Genomic DNA, 17941 nt, shown 5'->3' with positions numbered 1-17941 from the left:
GTTTCATAAGGAGCCAGCAGCCTCGATCCCTCGCATGTGCAGTTCACAATAGGGTTCACAGTCCTATGAGGATCCAATGCCATCACTGATCTGATCTACGAAACTGGTTCCTGGTGCCAAAAGGTTGGAGACTGCTGGTTTAGAGAATCTTTGAAGCAAACAGTGTTACTAGTATGTTGTTGTTGTTTTTTTTTTCCCCAGGCTTTTTCTTTTTCATAAATAAGCAAATATATATACATATATGTACACTTGTTCTTTTTCCGCAGAAATGGTCACTGTCAGTGTACACTATCTGGTGATGGGACATTAAAAACACAGACTTTGCTCATGCCTGTATTCCCAGCACTTTGGGAGGTCGAGGTGGGGTGGATCATGAGGTCAGGAGATCGAGACCAGCCTGGCCAACACGGTGAAACCCCATCTCTACTAAAAATACAAAAATTAGCTGGGCATGGTGTCACACGCCTGTAGTCCCAGCTACTGGGGAGGCTGAGGCAGGATAATCACTTGAACCCAGGAGGCGGAGGTTGCAGTGAGCCAGGATCGCGCCACTGCACTCCAGCTTGGGCAACAGAGCGAGACTCCATCTCAAAAAAACAAAACAAAACACAGACTTTACCAACTTTACCACTACTCAATAGAACCGTGTAATACAACTGCACTTGTGCCCACTAAATTTGTACAAATTAAAAAATGCATAAGACATAAAAGTAGTGCATAAGAGATTGTAAAATGAACATCTGTGTGACCCCCAACCACAAAAAGAAATATAAGTTTGCCAACATCTCTACATCTTTTAGCCATTCACAGCTCCTTGCCATGCCTTTTGTGGTAGCCACTATCCTCACCATTATAGCATTGACTTTGATTCTCTTTATAGTTTTATAACCTAATTATGTATTCATAAACAGTGTAGTAAAATTGTGCTTGTTTTTGGATCTTTTCCCTGAACGCTTTTAGATACCTGAAATCTTGTAGCCCCAGGAGCAGTCTTGAAGAAGAGGAGTCAGCAGGGTCTGTGGGAGGTGAATGGGCAAGGAATTCTACACAGGTTGGTCTAGTGAAGTTTGGGGACTTCGATCTCACCATTATTAGGTGGACTTGAGATCTTTTCTTGTACCAGGTGATGGAGCCATATCTTCACAGTTGCCAGGGCTCCAGAACTAGCTCTGAGTCTACTTCTCTGAAGTGCTGCTTCTGCAGCACATGTTTGCCATGATCAGGGATGGTCCTGCCTGGAGTTCTCTTTATGCCCATTCTCTTTCTACTTTGGTTCTGGGGGGCATTTCTGGTTTTGTTTGTGTGTAAGAGCCCCTGTGGATTGCAAAAAACAAAATCTAAAAAGTAAAGTCATGGTTTCTTTTTTCTTTTCTAATTTGTAAAATCTATGGGGTTTAATCTTAGGCTTTATTTGTAGATGCTTGTTCCTCTATCCCATTTAGGCACTTAGAAAGTTTGAACAAATCAAGGGCTTTCCTGTTTTCTGCAGAGCACCTTAGATTTTCTATAAACCTAAGTAGAAAGTGGCATTGTGGTAGAGATTGTGCCTGATTTGTAAAGAATGTTAAAAAGATCATAGAAATAATTTCTAATTGAATTTCATCGTTCAGATACTTTCAAACTCCTGTGATGCTACTTACATCACAACCTATTACACATACACATATGTGTAAAACAGACTAAAGTTTCATAAACAGCATCCTTAGTATATACAGTTATTCCAATGTAGTTTATTCTGTTGTATTTTTATTTTTTAAAAAATGTTGATTAGGGATCCATTAAATTAACTATAAGGTCCTTCAAGAGATCAGTGCCTATAGTTGAAGGTGCCATGATTTTCTAGAGGAAGAGATTGGCTCCAAGGAATTAAACTGAACAGAGGCAAACTAGTGTCATGGTGTGGCTGAGTGTGGAACCTTTAGGTTCTGTGCAGTGGCATACGCCTGTAATCCCAGCGTTTGTGAGGCCAAAGTAGGAGGATCACTTGAGGCCAGGAGTTTGAAACCAACCTGGGTAACATAGTGAGATCCTATTTCTTTTAAAAAAAAAAAAGAGAGAGAGAGAGAGAGCATGGACTTTGGAGAAGGACAGACTTGGGCTCAAATCCTGGTTTTGCCACTTGCTGGTCACATGATCAGGGCAATCTGTTTGGCATTCTTGGGTCTCAGTGTCATTTGACTAGGGCAATCTAGTTGGCATTCTTGGATCCTAGCCTTCTGTAAAATTAAAATGGCATCTTAATCCATTTTGTGTTGCTATAACGATGTCACAGGCACAGACTGGGTATTTTATAAAAGAAAAGAAATTTATCACAGTCTGGAAGCCAGGAAATCCAATATCAAGGTGCTAGTATCTGGCAAGGGCCTTCTTGCCACAGCTTCCCATGGCAGAAAGTGGAAGAGCAAGAGAGGGACAGCGAGCGTGACTGAGAGAGCTAGACTCATTTCCCCCCGCCCTCCAGAGATGGGCATCTCACTATGTTGTCCAGGCTGGCTTTCAACTCCTGGTCACAAGCAATCCTCCCACCTCAGCCTCCTGAGTGGCCAGGACTATAGATACTGCACCCCTAGCGGGACTCATTTTTATAACAGCCCACTCACGTGATATAATAATAAGTCCACTCCTGTGATAATGGCATTCATCTATTCATGAGGCCAGAACCCTTGCGGCTTAATCACCCTTTAATGTCCCATCTCTTAATATAGTCATAATGATAGTTCAGTTTCAACATGAATTTTGGAGGGAATATTCAAACCATAGCAAATAGGAATGACACTCCGTGCCTCAGGGATGTGAGGATTAAATGAAAGAATATCTAGTGTAAAGTAAGCATGCAACACACAGCAGCTTTGTTAACCATTGTTATTTGTTTCAGGATTTAATGGAGTTTCTCTGATTTCTAGCCCAATGTCCTTTGTACAAATTGCAGAATCCATTATGACAAGAGTTATGGGACAGTGTTAAGTAACAGACTAGGTGGATGGGAATTGCTTGGTCGATCCACTCACCCTTTGGGATCAGTTTAGGTGACTGCTGGACTGTGTGTCCATAAACTCTGCTGGTTTATTACAGGAGTGAGAATTGTCTAAAAGTGTCAGGCAGTCACAGTGTCTTCAGTGGCAGAAGAGTTGGTCTTTCTGTCCTTGTTCATGGGCAGGAAGTTAAAACTAAGGGGTGTGTTTGTGTGTAAGATTAGCTCAGGGGAAGGAAGGCTAGAGGAGTCTTCACTTCTCCTCCCATAATCTTACATTTAATATCTATTCTCTTCCTTTCCCTTTCTTTTTTCCTCTCCCCCTCTCTTTCTCTTTTAAAGAATAACGAGCTTTTGCCCAGGCTTGGTGGCTCATGACTGTAATCTCAGCACTTTGGGAGGCTGAGGTGGGAGAAATGTTTGAGGCCAGGAGTTCAAGACCAGCCCGGTCAATATAATGAGACCCCATCTCTACAAATATAAGAAATTAGCCAGGAGTGGTGGTGCACACCTGTGGTCCCAGCTACTTGGGAGGCTGAGGCAGGAGGATCCTTTGAGGCCAGGAGTTCCAGGTTACAGTGAGCCGTGATCATGCCACTACACTCCAGTTTGGGCAACAAACCCTGTCTCTTAAAAATAAACTTTTAATATAAAATTAAATTTATATAAAATCCAATCATTAAGATAAAAACATTTACTAACATTTCACCTTTTTTCTTCCAGTCTTTTCTCATGCACTAAAAAAAAGATGGCAGTAATACTATACATTCAAACACCCTTTTAATAAAATAAAAAACTGAACTGGTTAGATAGTTATAAATCAGTAAGATGGTAGAGGAAGGGAAAAGAGAGGGACACTTTGCTGAAAGGCAGAGATAGTGATCTCTTACTGTCTCTGAGACTGAAGGGTGGTCCTCAATTTAATCTTTCCTTCCAGGCATTCTGGAGCAGGGAAGAATCTGACTTTAAAATTGTTCCCTACCTTCTACCGTTACCCCGTTATTTGACATGCCCTCCTGAGTTCAGAAGAATAGGTCTCAAGGGTTTTATGCTGCCGATATTAATATCCCATTAGATTGCTGGTAGAGCTGCTATTTTGTGCGTGTGTGTGTGTGTGTGTGTGTGTGTGTGTGTGTGTGCGCGCGCGCGCGCGCAGTGCGAAAGCTGAATTGTTTCTAAGTTCTACTAAACATGTATGTACCAGTCAGTGCTTTTCAACTGCCTGAGGTTCCTCAACCCGTGAACCTACCCAGTCCTTTAGGAAAGCGTAGGTGTGATGCAGGAAGTAACCTGCCATCTGCCATAGTACCTGAATCAGGCGTGTGCTCTGAAAATGTTGACCTGACATGAGGCCAGTCTGTCTTCTCTTTTCTTCACAGATTTTTTTTCTCTTCACAGATTTCGAAGCCAGCTTCATAAGACTGTTGGATAAAATAACAAATGGTTCTCGAATTGAAATAAACCAAACAGGTAAGCTCCTTTTAGATTCCTAAAAGCACTTCCGTGCACTAAAGCATTCCTGTTTCTCCCTCTTTTTTTTCTTTTCTTTTTTTTTTTTTTCCAGTCAGTCTCTGCTTATCCATCTCACTCTTTTTAATGGTATAAATATTATGTTTAAAACTTCACTAATCACTTTGTATTATATAAATCACCATTAAATTAGAATTTTGGGGGGACTTATATGAGGAACTCACCGTATAACTTTGGAGTTATATGAGGAAGCTGTGAATGTAGATCATAATAAAAGCATATCATTCTAGATCATTAAAAAAAAATACCGTGTTCCTATGGAAAGACCCAGTTACCTCTCTATGATATGATTTTCCAAAGATGTACATGAAGTCTCCCAATTTGAAGGGCATACATTTGATTTAAGGAAGTTAGAAGACAGAAAATTTCAGATCCATAAGCAAGTCCCTCCTCTTTTTTTTTAGCAATAAATATTTTATACATAATGTTTACATGAAACTTTCTGAAGTCCATTTATTATATTATCACATTAAATTATTTCAACCAACTCTATGAGGTAGTTTATGGGCTGAATTCTATTTATTTTAAAATTTTGTTTGTTAAAATAAGTTCACGCGAGTATATGCAAAAGATGTGAACATACCTTCACTTCTTTCCTCTTCCATTCCGCTCTCCAGGGGTAGCCACTGTCACAGCATTTGCTTACATGGACATTTGCATAATGCAGACCATCAACAGCATCATTCTCTTCATATTGTTCTTCAGCCAGCATTTTTTTTTTTTTTTTTTGCTAGTACAAATGTCTCAGAGAACTTGCCCTGCCAGCACATGCAGGTTTTCCTCAATATTTCTGTATAGTATTCCATTGTATGGATGCATGATAATTTATTTAACTATTCCCCACTGATAAACATTTAGGTTGTTTCTAGCTTTTAGTTTTTCTATTAGAAACTTGTGTCTACACTGTATGGAAAACCGTGGCAAACATCCTTTGGCTGACTCCATTAACTCTGTACCTTTCCACACGCATTCCACAAATCTCTGATCTTTTCCCTATCTTGGCTCTCTTAAGGCAAGCTCAGGTTCATATTTGGTCCTGGACCACGTGAGATATTCTGATCTATAGCTGCATTCAGCCATATCTTATAGAGAACAGGTTTTGGGAATGAGGTGCTCACATGTCTTTTGCCAGCTATGAGTCCCTTAATTTCCTTTAGCTTGTTTGCTTTGAAATTGCTGGAGGTTTTTTCAGTAACTTTTTTGGTGATCTGGAAGACAGATATTTCTATTCTTTTTTTTTGTGTGTGTGAGGTAGAGTCTTGCTCTGTCACCTAGGCTAGAGTGCAGTGGTGCGATCTTGGCACACTGCAACTTCTGCCTCCCAGGTTCAAGCAATTCTCCTGCCTCAGCCTCCCTAGTAGCTGGAATTACAGGTGCCTGCCACCATGCCTGGCTAATTTTTTTTTTTTTTTTTGTATTTTTTAGTAGAGACAGGGTTTCACCGCTTTGGTCAGGCTGGTCTCAAACCCCTGATGTCAGGTGATCCATCCACCTCAGCCTTCCAAAGTGCTGGGATTACAGGCATGAGCCACAGCGCCTGGCCCAATTCTCTTCTTTTCTAGTCATATCTGCAATGTAGATTGAGGAGTAAGACATTTACGTGATTCTGCTCCCACTACATGTCCTTTTAATTTTCCCCATCAGAGTAGTAAAAGCCTTCATTTTGATAATCTGGCAAGTTTCTCATTTGGTTAATTTGTATAAATAAACATACAGATTTGAAGGATGTAGTGAATATATAGTCTTTTTTTTGTTTTTTTGATCTAAAGAATGGTTTTGTGACCCTTACAACTATTTCAAATAACGGACCCAGAATCCATTTGAGAAGTGTTCATTACTTTGATAAGAATATGGTCCTGATTGTGATTGTTTGGATTATAGTAAAGCCTAAATTTATTTTATGAAAGTCCCAAGAACTTTTTCCCATTTAAGTGACTGAACATGCCTCCTTCCTCTAATGTTAAATATATTTTTGGTAAATTGTGCCAGAGGGCATTGCAAAATATTTTGTGCAGCAGAAATACCCTGTTCCACCATTTATGTCCTCCTAGATCATTTACAATTTTTTACATTGATATGTAAATCTAGTAAGAAGCTTTTTAGATAGCCAGGCATGGTGGTTGATGCCTGTAATCCCAGCACTTTGGGAAGCTGAGATGGGCGTAAGAAGCTTTTTGGATAGCCAGGCACGGTGATTCATGTGTGTAATCTCAGCACTTTGGGAAGCTGAGCCTAGGAGTTCAAGACTAGCCTGGGCAACATAGTGAGACCCTTTCTCAAAAAAAAAAAAAAAAAAGATCAGCTGAGCGTGGTGGCATGTGCCTAGGGTCCCAGCACTTTGGGAGGCTGAGGTGGGAGGATCACTTGAGCCCAAGAGTTCAAGACCATCCTGGGCAACGTAGTGAGACCCTTTCTCTTAAAAAAAAAAAAAAAAAGAAAGAAAGAAAAGAAAAAGAAAAAAGAATTAGCTGGGCATGGTCCCAGCTACTCTGGAGGCTGAGGTGGGAGGATTGCTTGGGCTCTGGAAGTCGAGCTGCAGCAAGCTGTGATCATGCCACTGTACTCCAGCTTAGGGGATAGGGCAAGACCCTGTCTCAAAACAAAGCTTTTTGAATGATATGATTTTGTGAAAAGTGAATAAAGATAGTAGTTTCCACTAAAGTCATAACATATTAGGCATTTCCATGTATCAATATTAAATTAAATGAGCTACTATTAATGGCATTGAATGCCATAAAGTACTTGCCTTTTCTTGGCATCATGTTTGGTGAATGAGGTGTATGAGAAATCTCATTTCAGCAGCCCTGGAGGGTGCTGGTTGCTGGTGTGATGATTTAAGCACATCATTTGTAATTCCCCTCTGTGGTCAGCCTAGTGTGCTGTTGGGAGACTAGGGTGCTTATTAGGATCTCTATTCTATGCCCTGCCATGACTTTGGCAACTCAGATGGCTTAGGGAGGGGCTTAATTTATTACTGATTATTAAATTACATTCACAGTTTATTATTGTTACAGGGGCTTGACAGTAGTGAGTCAGCTTTTGGAGTGAAGTGTGGGCTCTTAGCGATGGCATTTCAGGCGCTCTTGGATGCCCTTGTCAGACTTTCCCCTTGGAACTCACTGCCTTCATTACCTTTGTGACATTTTAGTTTTTTTCCTGCTGAATGTGGCTCTTTTTCTTCTGGTTTAAGGAACAACCTTATATTATCAGCCTGGCCTCCTGTATGGTGGATCTGTGGAACATGACTGTAGCGTCCTTCGTGGCATTGGCTATTACCTGGAGAGTCTTCTTTGCTTGGCTCCATTTATGAAGCACCCGTTAAAAATAGTTCTACGAGGAGTGACCAATGATCAGGTTGACCCTTCAGTGAGTATTGAGAACAAACCGTGGTGTGGTTTTTGTTTTGTCTCTTGTCACAACCCGACTTGTGAGACAAAAGTTCCTCATAAAGCAGTTTTATTTCAAATGTATATTCTTTTTGTTATTTACCTTGAGATTTAGAGGTTAATCACTCCAGGATGCAGATGAACCAAAACTTAGGGTCATCAAATTCAGGACTATTGTTAACAGTTACCCAGGCGCCTTTTGTTGTTATCTAAGAACCTTCAAAACAGTTGCTTGCAGTCATAGTTGACATGAACTATAGTTCTGTTGGCTGTAGTATGTCAGAGTGGAGTTTTTGTAAGGTCCTGTGGTAGCTGAGGCTAGAGGGCAGCCTATCAAATTTTGGGCAGGAGATCATAGTTCCTTGGCATTGCTACAGCATAATCTTGACTTACCCAGGCTTCAATCATAAACTCAAGGGCTTTTGTTTTCTGAGAAGAGTTTGCAGATAGAAAAAGGGCATAAAGTCAGGAAAGGAATGTGTGAGATTTGGTAGTTTGTGGGTGTCAGCAAGCTTTTCATTTTTATTTTATTTTTTTCACCAAGAGCCATGCCAGAGCAAACTTTTTATTAAACATGCTAATTTTTCTGCAGATATGGAGAGAATGGTTTAATATCAAGCAAAACTTTTTATTATGATCACAACTGTCTTCGTGCCATTCTAGGATGGGGTGTGTGTGTGTGTGTGTGTGTGTGTGTGTGTGTGTGTGTGTATGTCAGAGAGATACAGAGAGATTAGAGAAGTCTAGAGAAGTCCTGTCCAGGCCTTCCTCCCTTGTAGGGAGGCGTGGATTCCCTGCTTTTGGATGCTCTGCTGTCAGAGAAGATACCTTAAAACTGATGGCCATGATGCAAAGTCCAGACAGAGGTAGTATGCTTGTCTTTACCATTACAGGCCAAGACCAATGAATGGGTAGCTTCTGAGGCAGAATGTGAATTATGTAGCTTTTCTACTCAGGGAGGACCAATGAGGTGATGCTGTGAGCCCCAAAGTAGAGACTGCTGGTATTCACCAAGATACCTACTAGGGTATAAACGTTGTTAATATGTTCTTAGGCAATAAAAACTTATTCTTCAATTCTTGGAAATTTAGCTGCATAAACTCTTTTTCCTGGGATACTGAGTATAGTACAAGATCTGGAATTCTTAAGCTGTAAAGGAATGTTGCGTAAACTCTTTAGAATATTTAATTAAGTGTTTTTTTATTTTTATTTTTTGCATTTTCTAGAAGACTATAGGAAATGAGTTCTTTGCATAAAAGAATGAGAAGAGGTATAAATACCTTTAGGTTGGAAGAGGGGAAGGTGCCTCAAACAGTGGGAAAAGGCCCTGAAGTATACAGCAGTGTGTGTATCCGTTTTGTACTTTTTTTCTACACTTGCTAATTATCTTAAAAGCTTTTCTCACTGGCAATATTTTAAAAATTTTATATGCTAACATTGACAAAAGATCAGTTGATGAATTTCTCAGAAGTGGTACCCAAAAATCTGTTTTCTTATGCTGTAGGAGTATCTGCTTTTGCCAGCTGCATGACTAAAATGACCTTGGTTGGTATCTGACTCCAGGCCAGAGTAAAATAAATATACCTAATCCTGAATAAAAAGTGACTTCTTCAGCTCATTCCATGGCTCCTTCATTTCTAGCTTCTTCTTTTCTGTGTGGTTTCCTCATTAGTTCATGTCTGCATCTACTCTGCATACAAGGATGAAATGAGTGATTCAGTCCTTAACAAACTCCTAGTCTCTTGGGGTGGACAGCTGGGAACTCATTTAGGGAGATTACAAGGATGAATACCCTTGGGCTCTGATAGAGGTAGAAGCAAAGTGCTTAGTGTCAGAAAGGGTTTCTTGAGGAGGGAAAATCAGAGTCAGCCTGGGTTTTAGGAAGGTAATTCTGGAGGTTGAGTGAAAGATGAATGGAGAGGTGATAGACTAGCTTGGGCATTATGGAGATGGAAGGAGAAAGGAAGGAGCAGATAGGACAACTAATTGGAGGTGGAATGAGAGGAAGGGGCCATAGATGACTTCACAATTTCTGTCCTGGTTGCCATAAAGGATCATGATCATAAAGATCATTCCCATTTGACAAAGGGAAGAGGAAAATTGCAGTAGGATAATGGGTGATGCTTTTTATTGTGGTCCTGTTCCCTGGGATGTTGGCAGCCTGACCATATCAGGATTTCCAGTTGGCAGTTAGAAATTATTGTCTGGAGCCTCAGAGACAGGTCATCAGAATCTTACCTGCTGATACTTAAGCCTCTAGGAATATGAGATTGATTAGGCTGAGGCTGAACACTGGTGGGTTTGGCTGAATTCATCTTTCACGTGTTTTTCCTTTGACATGTACAGTGTGGCAGTGGTGGCGGCGGTGGTGGTGGTTGTTGGTGGTGTGTGTATGTATCTGAATTGATTGTTCATGTTTGAAACTCCAGATTTTACATTATAATAGGGCAGTGTGACAATACTGAATGGTGGTTCCTCCACGACAGCCATCAGTTGGAGGTGAGTAGCAGCTGCCTTTTTTGGATAAAGTGTGAGCTTTCAGCTGGACACAGGTCACAGCCGACCTCATCATTCATTTAAGCTTCCTCTCTGCCCTCTATGGGCATTAGAGTTTCTGCCCCATGGTCCAAGGGACTGAGAATGGAAGAAGGAGAAATGAATGTTTAAGGTGTGAGTGGGAGAAGAGGAGCTAGAGATGGAGTGACTGTGAAGATAGAAGTATTTGGAGAAGCCAAGCAGGAATCAAGTTCTAAGAAGTCAGGGATAATCCACAGAATCACTCTTTGCCGGAGTTGAGTCAGATTCAGCAGTGAGACATTTTTATTGACCTTTGAGAGAACAATATCATTGGAGTATAAGGACAGGAACAGACTGAGGAATGAGTAGGAACTAGAGCTATTGGAAAGTTAGGAGATTCTTCCAGAAGTTCTTTTTTTTTTTTTTGAGATGGAGTCTCGCTGTGTCGCCCAGGCTGGAGTGCAGTGGCGAGATCTCAGCTCATTGCAAGCTCTGCCTCCCGGGTTTTTACGCCATTCTCCTGCCTCAGCCTCCCGAGTAGCTGGGACTACAGGCGCCCACCACCTCGCCCGGCTAGTTTTTTGTATTTTTTAGTAGAGACGGGGTTTCACCGTGTTAGCCAGGATGGTCTCGAACTCCTGACCTCGTGATCCGCCCGCCTCGGCCTCCCAAAGTGCTGGGATTACAGGCTTGAGACACCGCGCCCGGCCCCAGAAGTTCTTAAGAGCTGAGGTTGGGAATTTTTTTTAGGCTAGGGGAAGTTTGAACTTGCTTGTAGGCTGAGGAGAAGCTGTGATGGAAAAGAAAAGAATTCAAAGAGCGGAGAGTCCTTGCCGAAGTCCAGAGGGGATAAGGATTGAAAACAGAGGTGATGGAATGAGCCTTATGAAAAGGAAGAAGACATTTTTTCCTTAGTGGCAAGAGAATAGAAAGTGGGGAGAAATTTTAAAGAGAAGAAAAGTTTTAGGAGGTCTCCTGACTCTTAGTGGTGTGGCACCAGAGCTCCCAGTAATTATTTATTGGTGCCAACAAGCTGCTCCAATGGTGGGTGAAGATTCCATTCTTTTCCACTTCCCTCTTAGAGAAGAAAAAGAAGTACAATAATGTCTACCGTGTACTGGGCATTATTCTAGGTGTACATATGTATGTATGTGTATATCCATATTTAATTCTTCTACCAACCCAGTGAGGCGGGTGTTTCAGACAAGGTAACTGGAGAGCAGTTTTCTCCCCCGCCCTCCCCCCTTTTTTTAAGCATAGATTGATTACATGTTTACCTTTTGATTGATTGACTGCACTGTAATATTAATGCCTTTGCCCTGAGCTGCCACTTAGGTGAGATCTTTGCCTTTTCTCTCTGACCTCAGAGTGGACCAATCAGTTTCCCTTAAGCAGAACTTGCAGGCCACCATCACTCTGCTAAAACTAGAATGTGCAAAGCTGCAGGAGACTGTAGAGTGTTCAGCCCCGCCTCTCATTTTACACAGGAGGAAACTGAGGCCCAGGAGACAGGGAAGTGTCTAGGGTCTCACAGCCAGTGAGAGGCAGAGTAGGTCCCAAGCCCTTATCTGCTTTTCCTGCTCTTGTCCCACTGCACCAAGTTGCTTGTCCTCCATGTCAGATGGAGAGTGATAAGGGGACAGGACTACACCTGGAGTTACCCTTGGGCTTCTGGCTGAACTAAGTAAATTTGGCTTCACCTTTTGTGACTCAAGGTATAGGAAGGATGAGCCAGAAGAAAGGCTGTGTTTTTTCACCTTTTTTTCCCCTCAGGAGAGCCGGTGGCTGGCCAGAGTAACTGCAGTAAAAGCATCTCCTGCTTTTTCAGAATCTGACTTGGCCTTCTCCCCAGCTGCCCTTAAGCCTCAGCTGTATTCTTCTTTATCTGGCAATGCTAAATGCATATATTAAGTTTTTGAGTGTGCTTAGCTTTATTTTTTTATTTTTAGAGACAGGGTCTCACTATGTCTCCCAGGCTGGAGTGCAGTGGCATGATCATAGCTCACTGAAGTCTTAAAGTCCTGGGCTCAAGTGATCCTCCCACCAGCCTCTCAAGTAGCTAGGGCCACAGGTGTGCACCATGCCCAGCTAATTTTTTTAGTAGAGATGAGGTCTTACTATGTTGCTCAGGCTGTAGCTTTAATATTTAAAATTAGCTAATCTTTAATGGTTTTCCTAGTTTCCCTTGCCCCACCTGATCCATTCTAAGCATGTTCTTAGGCCTCACAGGTCATTCCTACATCTGGTAATTTTCTGATATCACAATATTTAGTTCCGGCTTCTTAGCCTATTAGAGTTGGTTGCAACTTGGAGGTAGCTGGGCTTGAGCCCCTTGCCTTAGAGATAAGGAAATTCAGATAGTTGTGATTTTCTTGTCTGAGGCAACATAGCTAATTAGAAGCAGAGCTGGAACCAGGACTAGGGCTTTTCCTATGCCTTCTATGTGGTGCCCACCCTCACAGGTCCAGCTGACAGGTCCAAGAAGGGAACAAGTAATGGAGTAATTTTCTTTCCCATGTAGCAGTTGAGGCAGCATTTGCCAACTCGTTAGATAACAGTACATGATTTGAATGTCATCTTTATACCCTTATCAGGAATCCACAAATGGATCAGAAAGACCCCAGACTTCCTAGGAGCTCTGAATGCAGGAGGAGATAACAGTAACACGTGGCAAAGTTTTGCCATTAACTGTGGATGTTGTAATTGTAGTTTTGAGTTTGTGCTGCTTCCTGTAGTTTGAGGCTATCATCACCCTCACTCCCCAACTCCCATGTAAAACCATCACCTTCCCTTTAGCTGCTTGTGTGGTGCTCATCATTGGCATTCTTAGGTGAGCTGCTGAATAGTTCATTTGGTTTGCTTTGACTCGGAATGCTACCAGCTCTAAACATTAAATAACCATACTGGACAAATGTTAATGAAAATATTATTTTCTTCTGTAGCGTTTATATCTATAAGAATGAGTAGGGTTCTCCAGGCTGGGCGTGGTGGCTCACACCTGTAATCCCAGCACTTTGGGAGGTTGAGGTGGGCAGATCACAAGGTCAAGAGATCGAGACCATCCTGGCCAACATGGTGAAACCCCATCTCTACTAAAAATACAAAAATTAGCTGGGTGTGGTGGCGTGCACCTGTAGTCCCAGCTACTCGGGAGGCTGAGCAGGAGAATTGCTTGAACCTGGGAGGCAGAAGTTGCAGTGAGCCGAGATCACATTGCTGCATTCCAACCTGGCGACAGAGCAAGACTCCATCTCAAAAAAAAAAAAAAAAAAAAAAAAATGAGTAGGGGTCTCCATCCATTTGTTTTCTACAACAGTCCAGTCTCTCCATGCATTTTGTATTATGCCTCTGACGCTCATGATGACTGTAAGGTAGGTCTCCATGTCATAAATGAGGAAAGTGCAGTTCAGAGAAGCCCAGTGGCCTGTGAAATCAGTGTTGCTTAGGCAGAGCCAGCCCACTCTCTCAGTTGTATGCCAGCATCCTTTCTGTTTACCACACTGCATCATCTACCTGGTTGCTAAGCCTCACTTGTTTTTTTGACTCTTCTATTCTGCCAAAGGTTTAATTAAACTTTTCTTTTCTGAAATAATTTCATAGGTTGATGTTCTTAAGGCGACAGCACTCCCTTTGTTGAAACAATTTGGGATTGATGGTGAATCATTTGAACTGAAGGTAAGAATGTTTGAACTGTTGACCATATGTTCCTGTGGAGAACATTTTCCCACTGACTCATTGGAAGAGCTGTGTGACTCAGTGTATGTGTGTCACATTTGAGGTTACCAGTTATCAGAAGACTCACAGGGCTCATGAAGTAAACGCTACAGACTTAGAACTGCAAGGGACCCTTTAGTAATAACAATCGTAGCTGACAGTTCTGTTGCACTTACTTTGCGGTAGGGGCTGTTCTAAGCAGTTTACAAAGACTAACTCCTTTTCTCCTCGCAACAGCTCCGCCCATGTCCCTCAGCTAGCAAGCAGTGGAGAATAGATTTGGGCCATATTGGCTTTCTGATCTAAATGATCTGGATATAATTTATGTTCAGGGGCTCCCAGCCTGGATGTCCCTGAGAATTTTCAGTATTTCCAAAATCTAGTAGAAGTAGTTTAAGCATCTGTATATTGTTGAATTATATCAGTCCAATGAGGTAAACCATTTAGCATCTCTGCCGTTTACATTCATGTTTTAAACGGGGGAAATGACTTCATTTTTATTTAATAATGTTTTGGTAGATCAGTTATTTGCATGGGAGGAGAAAAAGGGGTTTCTGATTATTAAGAAATGGGCTCAGATGATGGACTAGGTCAGCTCCATATTTTAAGGATAAAGAAGTGACCTGTTCAGGGTTAAAGAGGTGAGTGGCACAGCCACTTGGGTAATGGACTTGGACTTTGACACATGCTGAGCGTGTACTCTCTAGGAGCCAACATAAGGTGCTGTTGGTCTTGAAGGGAATGACAGATTGAATATGGAAGAGCTATGCCTTGTAAGGAAGCATCTGCTGGTGTAAACCTTCCTGGGCAGGGTGTCAGGGTAATCCATTGCTTTGCTGCATCCTCGCCTCATCTTTCTCACTCTCTGTGTAGATTGTGCGACGGGGAATGCCTCCTGGAGGAGGAGGCGAAGTGGTTTTCTCATGTCCTGTAAGGAAGGTCTTGAAGCCCATTCAACTCACAGATCCAGGAAAAATCAAACGTATTAGAGGAATGGCGTATCCTTTCCATTTATTTGGATTTCTTTTTTTTTTTTCTTGCCTCACTAAGATAAGAATGACTAACAGCTTTACTTCTTCCCGACGTTATTTACATTTTAAACTACAACTTTGAAAAGTCTTAACAGTGAAATCATAATTGCTGGCTGAGTTAGGATGTTCTGTTATCTGCCTCACCATGACTAGATTGATTGAGTCATTCTTTTTTTTTTTTTAAATTTTCCAGTTAACATTTAGGCTCTGATGTATGTGATCCTCTCTCAAGTGCTTTGGTTTGGGGACCATGAATATACTGCAGTTCCTCCCTCAGAAGAGGTCATCATTCGGTGAAGGAGCCAAATATGAAAACACACTGTTCTGATATAACATGCAAAATGATGTGTGCAGTGGGGTGGGGGCCTGGAGTAGACAGTGGTCAATTTTGTCTGGAGGACCTAGGGAGGCGGGAGTAATCATAATGAACAATACCTACTATTAAGTACTTACTCTGCGGTAGTCCCTTTGCATGCTTTTAAGCCTCAGATTGACTCTTGAGTTCACTTACATCCTTTTTTGCAGATGGGGAAACTGAGACTTCAAAAGCTTAAGGAATTTGTTAATAACACCACACTGCAGAGCTAGGATTTGAACCTTGTCTGTGTGACTCTGAAGTAGAGGCATTTAATTTTTACTTTTTCCCATAGAAAGGAGCCTTGAAGAACAGAGGATTGCAAAGTAGAGTGAGAAAGGAGGAGTGCTTCAGGTAGAAAAATGGGCCTGAGCAGAGGTGGCAGCGCACAGTGGTTCTAGCGAATGGCAAGTAATGAAGTGTGACCGGATTTCAGGTTGGTCTATGGCATTTGATGGTAGGATGGGGCATGAAGACAGGCAGGAGCCAGTGAAGAGCTGAAGGTGGCTGGAATCAGATACTGTGCAGAATGCAAAGAAAGGATGGTGGAACCCTGTGAGGCCACCAAACCTTGAAAGCAAGAGTTAAGTAAGGAGGGAAGTAAGAGTGGGGAAGAGGATACACAAAACATAGCTTCCTGGAAGCTCAGGTCAGCACCTTAAAAGGCCCTGACGAGTTAGCATTGGGGTGGGGGAAAAGCTGAGGGACTCAGCAGCAGGCTGCCACTGATACCCTGGGGAAGAGTGCTGGATCTCGATCCTGAGGGGACTAATTCTGGGTTGTGGAGTGAAGGGGATGGAAACGGTGGCTTGTGGGGACCACTGTTTACAGAATCTTGACAGGAAAGAGAAGGAGAAGGAAGGATGAGGTGGTAACTTGATGAAGCGAGAGTGGGGGAGACTCCCTCCCTTTTACAGAAAGATTGGTAAGGATTTGAGTGTTTTTGTAGGTTGTTAATGCCAATGAAGCAAAGTAATGAGCTGATTAAAAGCCCGGGTGCTGGAGTCAGAAAGACGTGGGTGCTGATGCTGACTGTGCTACTCACCAATGGAAGCATTTTGGCCCTAAGCCTTGGTTGCCTATATATCTTGGTCCTGTTATAACTGTTGTGTGGGACTCTCATGAAGGTAAAGTGAGATTATAGTTGCACAGTAGCAGGCACTGGTGTGTAAGTAGCTTTGGGTAAATGGTTGCTACTGTTCTTTTTATTCTTACTTGAGAGGGGATGGATTCAAGGCCACAGGCATACGGTAAGGGTGGCTCCAGGTAGAGCTGTGTGGAGGTGAGTGGAAGGGGGTTGGGGTGAGTTTTTCAGTTGTTACTGAGTTAGGATGGGATTGAGGGTAAGGGGATGGGCAGGGTAGGATAAGAAAGTGTGACAAGGATGGTAAAGATGTGTCTTCACAGTGGGGCATCATAACTGAAGATAAGAAAAAGGCTGTAGAACAGCACGAAGGTCCTGGCCGAAGGTGAAATGTTAACATAGTGCCAGTTGCATGGCCATGTGGCTATGTCCAGTGGCAATTGGCAGCCTAGAGGGAGGAGTAGAGAACGTGGGAGGACCCATTTCATCCAAGGATGGATGCAGGTTGGCAAGGTGGGTGGGTCCTACAGGAGGACAGTTGGAGGGTGGGTGCTGGAGCATCGGGAAGTACATTCCTCACTGAGGATCGTCACAGGGGCTCACCAGCCTGGAGAAAGCAGGTCAAGGGACAAGAAACTTTTAACAGGTTTAAAGATCAGGTCTAGTGGAAATAGATACATGTACTGTGTAGGACAAGAGATTGTGTTTAGGGAGTTTTGTTTTGGGATTTCAGATATTGAAAGTAAAATTCTAGGTGCTGACAGGATCTGGGTGGGGACAGGTGTTGGAGGCCATAGAGCAAGATGGGCTGTGGGATGACTTTCCTGGCGGGGGTGTGACAAGGAGGGGTAGACCAGAAGGCCGGCTTCTCAGGGCTGGAGTGGATCCTTAAGGTCAGGTTTTGTATTTCTCAGGATGTTTGGGGATGGTCTTACTTGGAGGAAGAGAGGTGTAGTGTGGACTTTGTTGTCAGAGGCCTCAAATAGCTTGAACAGTAAGTGGTGAAGGGCAGGGAGTGGGGTGGGCTGCAGAGTCATGGGCAGAGAGTGCTAGTTAAGATAGAAGCTCAAACCTGGGGTCCTGCCTGACATTCTTTTTAAGGATTATCAAAAGCACAGGAATACATAATAACAAAGCCTTCCTGGATTATGGTCTGTTCTTTGCATGGTTGTCCCCTAGCCCATGTAAGTGTCAAGCCTTGTGTGTACCAGGAGAGAATGGGCAAAAGGAGAAATGTTCCTTTCCTAGGAGCCCCGAGGTTGATGTATAGTTAAATTGCCCAGGCAACTTTCTAAGGTGATGTTCAACTCTAATATCCAAATCAGAGGAGCTGGAATAAGGTTAATGAGGTTA

The 17941-nt window shown here is 42.5% G+C and overlaps 1 protein-coding gene across 4 annotated transcripts in view; it reads left to right on the top strand.

Moving 5' to 3' along the window:
• Positions 1–17941, top strand: part of RCL1 (RNA terminal phosphate cyclase like 1) — a 63189-nt gene that overhangs the window by 21781 nt on the left and 23467 nt on the right. For 2 of the 4 annotated variants that reach the window (NM_001257757.1, XM_015117765.3), the window contains 4 exon segments: positions 4370–4441; positions 7692–7867; positions 14005–14079; positions 14992–15116. In NM_001257757.1, coding sequence (NP_001244686.1) covers positions 4370–4441; positions 7692–7867; positions 14005–14079; positions 14992–15116 — 448 coding nt within the window. 4 annotated transcript variants of the gene reach the window in all.

Source organism: Macaca mulatta, chromosome 15 (genome assembly GCF_049350105.2).
Source record: "Macaca mulatta isolate MMU2019108-1 chromosome 15, T2T-MMU8v2.0, whole genome shotgun sequence".
In the NCBI taxonomy this organism is placed as follows: domain Eukaryota; kingdom Metazoa; phylum Chordata; class Mammalia; order Primates; family Cercopithecidae; genus Macaca; species Macaca mulatta.
Note: the sequence above shows the minus strand (reverse complement) of the source record. Positions and strands in the feature narration are given on the sequence as shown.